The 7,642-nt window shown below is 43.7% G+C and overlaps 1 protein-coding gene across 1 annotated transcript in view; it reads right to left on the bottom strand.

Moving 5' to 3' along the window:
• Positions 1-5,713: 5,713 nt before the first annotated feature.
• Positions 5,714-7,642, bottom strand: part of LOC109925897 (zinc finger protein 271-like) — a 64,542-nt gene continuing 62,613 nt past the window's right edge. The window contains exon 2 of the mRNA XM_048611158.1: positions 5,714-6,594. Coding sequence (XP_048467115.1) covers positions 5,847-6,594 — 748 coding nt within the window. The 3' untranslated portion in view covers positions 5,714-5,846. The remainder of the gene's footprint in view (positions 6,595-7,642) is intronic.

Genomic DNA, 7,642 nt, shown 5'->3' with positions numbered 1-7,642 from the left:
TCTGGGATATCTAATTATCATGGATAGGTTTGACCAAAGAGTCTGTTTCCATGCTGTACATCTCTATGACTGTCTGGGTCTATAACAGGGAGCCCAGCTTCAGTTTGCTCTTGGTCTGTGGATAGACTGCATCACTCCTTTCACCAATCCCCCATCCCTTGCTGCTCCCTCCCCACCAAATGTCATACGTCCATTGCTCATGTAGACAAAATATAATGGTCGAAAGTGAGAGAAGGTAGGGGAGTGGTTGTGAGGGGAGGGGAAGAGTGAAAAAGAGAGAAGTGAATGAGAAGTCTCATTGTCAATATTTCATGTAGAAACAGTGCCAAATCCCAGAAAGATTGGGCACAGGATGTGGATGACGAATGGGAGTGTGACAGTGGGGGCATCAGTTTTGTTTGTGCGTTTTCCAATGTGTGAGAGAAAAAGCTGAAGGTGTCAGGTTAAACATGGTGGGAAGGAGGGAGAAAAGCATGCGGTGAGAGTGGCTTCTCCACAACTGAGTCACTGCCCAGTCTCTCACAAAATATACACAAAGTGCAGTCAGAGAGCATTTGCCGCTTGATCTCGGTTGAAATCTGTTCCTGTTCACTGGTTTTAATATCAGGAGAAATAATAAAATACAAAGATTTTGGAAGTTAGTGAATGATGAGATCTTACACTTTCCTGTTTCTGTTCTCCGCATTTAACATCAGAGGATGGGCTGGTAAAAATATATGATTGCAGAAGTCAGTGAGTGGTGGGATCTTGCTGTGCTTTTGGTGTGACAGTATATTGTTAATTTTAATCAATTTTCATTGGCCCATTGAGTCTGCTCCGCTATTTGATTATGGTTGCTATGGTTCTCAATCCCCACTTCCTCACCAGTACCTGACCTCTTTGTGTCATCTGTAAACTTAGCAATAATGCCCTCGTTATTTTGTCTGGATCGTGAATGTATAACATGAATAATTATGGTACCAACACGGACATCTGTGGAACTGCACCAGTCACTAACTGTGCCATCCTGAAATAGACCCCTTTTTCCTTACTGTCTGCCTTCTGCCAAGTCAGCCAGTCTCTATCCATGCCAATAGCTGTCTCTTTTAGACTCCGTCGTCTCCCTACAGTGTGGAAACAGGCCATTCGGCCCAATAAGTCCACACCAATTCTCCGAACAGCATCACACCCAGATTCCCTTGGTACCCTATCCCTATAACCGCGCATTCCTCATAGCTAATCCCCCAAGCCTATATATCTCCTGGAAACTGCAGACAATTTAGCATGGCCCAATCTGCACATCTTTGGACTGTGAGAGGGAACTAGAGCACCTGGAGAAAACCCATGTAGACATGGGGAGAATGTCGCCTGAGACTGAAATTGAACCCAGGTCCCTGGTAGTGTGAAGCAACAGTGCTAACTACTGAGCCACTGTGCTGCCTTCTTATCATATTCATCAGATTCCTGTGGGGCACCTTGTCAAAGGACTTCTGGAAATCCAAATCGAGCACATCCACCTGACCTCCTTTGTCCAACTTGATTGTTACTGCTTGAAGAATCTAATTTTGATTTGTCAGGCATGACCTGCCCTTGATGAAATCGTGCTGACTCAGCCCTATTTTACCGTGAACATGCAATCTCATCCTTAAAAATGGACTCTAAAATCTTACCAACAACTGAGGTCAGGCTGGCTAACTGGCCTATAGATTCTTGACTTCTGCCCCCTTCTCCACTTAAACAGGGGTGTTACATTCACCATTTTCTGTTCTCTACGACCCTCCCTGATTCCAATGATTCTTGAAAGATCACCGACAATGCCTCTACAGTGTCCTCAACAATCTCCTTCAGACTTCTGGGGTGTAATCCATCTGGTGCAGGTGATTTATCCACCTTCAGACCTTTCATCTTCGTGATGGCCAATCTAAACTCTAACACAGTGTGATAAAGCTCTGTTACACCAGTAATAATTGCTATCAATCTACAGTCTAACATGGCTCTGTTACACCAGGAATTACACCCTATCAATCTACTCTTTAGCACAGCGTAATAAAGTTCTGTTACAACAGTAATAATCCGATCAATCTACACTATTACACAGTGTGATAAAGCTGTTACACCTGTAATAAACCTAAACAATGTACACGCTAACATGGTGTAATACAGCTCTGTTACATCAGTTAAATCTCTATCAATCTACACTTTAACAAACAGCAATGAAGCTCTCTGACACCAATGATAAACCCTATCAATCTACGCTCAAAATCACAATGTCCTGGGTCTCGATAGATGTGAAGTGAGAAAAACTTTTTCACCCAGTGAGTAGAAGGGTGTGGAATGTACTGCCTGGAAATGTGATTGAGACAGGTTCAATTGAGATATTCAAGAGAGAAAAGGAGGAATTTTTGGATAGAAATAGTCTGCAAGGATATGGGGAAAACAGCAGGAAAATGGCACTGAGTCATGATGCTCATTTGGACAGCCAGCTCATTTTAGCAGGTACAATAGACCGAACGGCCTCCTTCTGCGCCGTAATGATTCTGCGACCATCTGAGAAGGTTGGAAAGACAGGAGCTGGTTCAGTCTTTTGCACCAGTTACATCAATTTTGATGGATCACCTCTCATTCTTTTAAACTCCAATGAATGGATTGAGGGAATCTCTGTATTGCCTCCTCTGTAAAGAGCCCCAGATCCCACTGGCCAGAAAGGTGTTGGAGCACGATAGATTGGAGTTGTACATTGTGACAGTGCAGAAACTTAATGTAATAGATTCCATGGGAATTTCCTGGGATTCTGAAACTTCCAATGGACAACTCTCCTACATCTGGAAGCTTCTGAAAAAGCCCCGTACAACATCAAAACTTCTGATGATTCAAGTTACCAAGTTAGACTCACTTAAGCTCAATAGTTGCCAAGGAAAGTTAGTGAATAAAAACTCACTCTAAATCCCTGGCAATTATTAAACAGACCCAGAACTCAATCTTAAACTTTCCCCTTCCCAACTACATCTCCCTGCCACTTACACCCTTGTCAATTACTCTCCATCCAAACACCACTTCCCCACCTCCTTCCACCCGACCAACCTGACCCATTTACACCCTCTCTACTCTCCAACTGTCATTCCTGTTGAACTCCTCCTATCGCCAGACACGACAAGCCCCTCACCTGAAATGATATTTCCAATATACCCCCTCCTTCCCAATTGGTCTGACCCCACCTCCAGTGGTATGAAGTCACCCCCAGAAACATCACCCACCTCCCACCTGACTCCTCGGTCACTGTGACCTGCTCTGGAGCAGATGGCAGCCATTCACGTTGGACTGTTTGTTCCTAAACAGAGCTGGCACTAAGTTCCTTGCAGCATTTTGTTGGAGTGTTTGGAAAGGGTTTAAAGTAAAATCAGCAGGGGTTTGGGATTTTGGAATTAATATCAGAGAGGAGTAGGAGGATGCACAAAACACTGGGAGAGACCAGGACAGCTAGCATTAGAATAGAGTCACAGAGTGACACAGCACAGAAGCTGGCCCTTCAGTCCAACACTGCTGACCAGATATCCAGATCTTGTCCCGTTTTCCAGCATTTGGCCCATATCCCTCTAAACCCTTCCTGTATATGTACCCCTCCAGATGCAGTTGCACCTGCCTTCACCAGCTACTCAATACAGACTCATACCATACATGCACCACCCTCTGCAAGAAAAAGTTGCCCCTCAGGTCCCTTTCAAATCTTTTCCCTCTCACCTTAAACTTATGCCCTGTAGTTTCAGAATCCACTACCTTTGGAAAAAGATGTTAGCTATTCACCCTATCCATGCACCTCGTGATTTTAAAAACCTCTAGAAGATCGCTGTTCAGCCTCCAATGCTCCAGGGAAAATAGCCCCAGCCTTTTCAGCCATTCCCCATAGCTCAAACCCACCAATCCAAGCAACATTCTTGTAAATCTTTTCTGAACCATTTCAAGTTTAACAACATATTTGCTATCGCAGGCAGATCAGAATTAAATGCAGTATTCTCGAAGTAGCCTCAGTATAGTTGCAACATGATGTCCCAACTCCTATACTCATTGTACTGACCACTGAAAGCGAGTGTGCCAAATGCCTTCTCAATTAACAGATGTCAATCAAATAATATACTTGCCCAATTTAGGAGGTGGAGTTGGAGAATTTTAAATCGTTTAAATCACAGTTACTGTGCATTTTTGTGAATGGAAAAGAATAAATTATTTTTGGTGAGTGCGATTGTGGTGTTCCGGCACTAAGAGACCTAGTGTTCAATATTCCTGGATACAAGATGTTTAGATAAGGAAGGAAAGCTGATGGTTAAGAAGAGCAATGCAATGGCTGTAGGGATGTTTGCCCTTCTTTGTCTTTCACACTATCACTATCCGAGGGGTTGGAATTGGGCAAAATCACGAGCAGGTTGGATAGAGTAGATAAAGAGAAACTATTCCAGCTCATAAAAAGAGCAACAACAGGGCATTGGTTTAAAGCGTTCGATAGAAGAAGCAAGAGTGAAATGAAGAACAGCTTTTTCACTTAGTGAGCAGTTAGGGTATGGAACCCACTTGCTGGAATGTGCTAGAGGTAGCTGCACCTCCATGCCAACCTTCAGCAACTGTTCCACTATGACACCCACATCTCTTTGCACCTCATCTTTTCCTAAACTGCTACCAATCAGATAATTTGCCTTTCTGGTTGTGACCAAAATGGATAACCTCACACTTATCCACATTATCCGCATTTGCCAAGTATGTGTCCACTCAGCCAGTCTGTCCAAGTCACTCTGCAGCCTCTTAGCGTCCTCCTCACAGCACACACTGTCATCCAGCGTAGTGTCATCTGCAAATTTGGAAATACGGCACTCAATTCCTTCATCCAAATGTTAATGTATATTGTGAACAGCTGAGGTCCCAGCACTGAACCCTGCAGCACTCCACTAAAGTGTGATCCGGTTTGAAATTTCCAGTTTTATCTAGGATGTCAATCCTTATTGTAATACTGATATTATTATTGCCGACATCAGATCCCACAGCTGGAATCTGTGAATCCACAGGAGCACAGACTGATGTAAAACATTCATTCAAGAGCTCTCTCACAGCCTGGCAATCAGTTTCAATCTACTCTCAATTGTACCTTAATGGCTCTAGATCATCATTCAGGATGTCAGGCATCATTCACCCCTCGATCTACACCAACAGAATGGCACAGTGGCTCAGTGTTAGCATTGCCGCTGCACAACACCAGAGACCCAGTTTCGATTCCGCCCTCAGCTGACTGTCTGTGTGGAGCTCGCACGTTCTCCCTGTGTCTACATGGATTTCCTCTAGGTGCTCTAGTTTCCTCCTACAGTCTAAAGATATGCAGGTAGACTGGCCATTCCAAATTGCCCATTCCGTGCTGGCTTGGTGTGTTAGCTATGAGAAATGCAGTGTTACAGAGGATGGGTCTGCATGGGATATCCTTTGGAGGGTCTGCGTGGACTTGATGGGCCTGCGTGGTCTTGATGGGCCAAAGGGCCTGTTTTCACTCTGTTAGGGATTCTATGACAGGTAAAACTCAGTTCTTACTCAGGAGTAAGAATTCCTCAGTTTCCTCATCAGAGATTAGTGTCAATACTGAAACCAGCTTTCTCAGAGTACACTCTGGAGGTCCCACTACCTGAGCCTACAATCTTTAGCAGGGTCAGTGGTGCAGTCAACAGGAACTAGTGTCTGATACAGCTTATAAAACACATGGTATGTTTAACACCAAGTTGATTTATTGGAATATTAACATTTATAACCAGAGATTATTAATATTAGCAGAATCAGACCCCAATAGACATTGTTCATTGCTGTATGTGATTAATGGCAAAATGTAACCACTGTCATTACTTGTGAGCTCGCTGGTGTCTGAGCAGGCTAGATGACTGAGTGAATCCCTTCCCACACTTGGAGCAAGTGAATGGCCTTTCCCCAGTGTGAATTCGCTGGTGTTTAGTGAGGTCAGATGATCGCCTGAACCCCATTGTACAATGAGAGCACCTGAATGGTTTCTCATCAGTGTGAACACGTTGATGGGACATCAGTTCCTGGGGACTTTTATAGCACTTCCCACAGTCTGAGCATTTAAAAGGTCTCTCATCACTGTGAACTCGCTGGTGTTTCAGCAGATTGGATGAGTGAACAAATCTCTTCTGACACATGGCGCAGGTGAACAGTCTCTTACGAGTGCAAGTCTGCAGGTTGGAAGATTGACTGAATCTCTTCCCACACTCAGAGCAGGTGACCATTCTCTCCACAGTGTGAACTCCCTGGTGTACAGAGAGTCGAGATGAAATCTTGAACCCAGCCTGACAATAAGAGCACCTGAATGGTCCCTCATCAGTGTGAACACGCTGATGGCGCATCAATTCTCCAGAACATTTATAGCATTTTCCACAATCCGGACATTTAAAAGGTCTTTCATCAGTGTGAACTCGCTGGTGTGCCATCAGATGGGATGACTGAGTGAACCCCTTCCCACATTTGAAGCAGATAAATGGCCTCTCGCCAGTGTGAGTGCGTTGGTGAATTTCCAGCTCAGATGGGAATCTGAATCCCTCCTCACAATCCCGACATTTCCATGGTTTCTTCCCAGTATGATTCTTCTTCTGTTTTGAAAGGTCAGGTGGTTGGCTGAATCCACGACCACGCACATAACATGTGTATGGTTTTTCTCCACCACGAATGGTGTTTTGTCTTTCCATGCTCAACATCCAATGAGATTCAGATTAGAATAATTTGGGTGACTCAGTCAGATCCTGTCAAGACTTTTTGTGTGCGGAGTTTCCAACACAAAACTTTCCTTCCCTTCCTGTGAAATTGACTTAAAACAGAAAAGAGGAACAAATCAGAACCCACAATAACACAAATGCAGGCTGGGAAACTGATCTGAATTAATCTGGAAATTTGTGGGGGCTGGCACTTGGATAAGGTAACCATGAAAGGGACTGGACTATCATTAAAAAGCTCACTGATGTCCCTGATCTCTTTAACCATGCTTTTAGTTACTTCTTGTAATATTCACATGACTCAGGATTAAACATTGTTTTATAACATGCTGTGAAATGACTTGAAATGTTGTATTTCATGAACGGTACGCTACATTACAAATTAGTGTTCCTGACCTGGACATAGGTCATTGTTCTCTTGTGATCACTGAGGGATAACCTGTAACTTCTCAGCTGACAACATTGTTGCCACCAACATCAACACCTTCAGCACACAGAGTGAAGCAGTTTAAGGAGGATGATAAATACTGAAAATAGATACATTTTATCAAAACTTTTCATCTTGCACGCGCCAGGATCAACACTGTATGGGTACCACTGTAAAGGGGAACAACACTTTATGCTGAATGAGACAAGAGTACCAATTAGTTAGTAAGTAAATGAACACTGATTGATTGACAATGCAGAAGTTCTAGAATAATTGATGGTTAACCACCAAACTTTATTTCAATTTAAATCAGGCAGGTTGGCTGATTGGTCAAGACATGGACCTGAGGATTGGACCAGAGAATGGCTAGAACCTGTCATGCTGAATTAAAACAGGCACAATTTTGTACATAGATAACAAAGTGTGGAGCTGGAGGAACACAGCAGGCCAGGCAGCATCAGAGGAACAGGAAAGCTGACATTTAGGG

This window comes from Rhincodon typus, chromosome 23, assembly GCF_021869965.1.
Source record: "Rhincodon typus isolate 14 chromosome 23, sRhiTyp1.1, whole genome shotgun sequence".
In the NCBI taxonomy this organism is placed as follows: domain Eukaryota; kingdom Metazoa; phylum Chordata; class Chondrichthyes; order Orectolobiformes; family Rhincodontidae; genus Rhincodon; species Rhincodon typus.
This window is presented reverse-complemented; position numbering and strand designations above follow the sequence as displayed.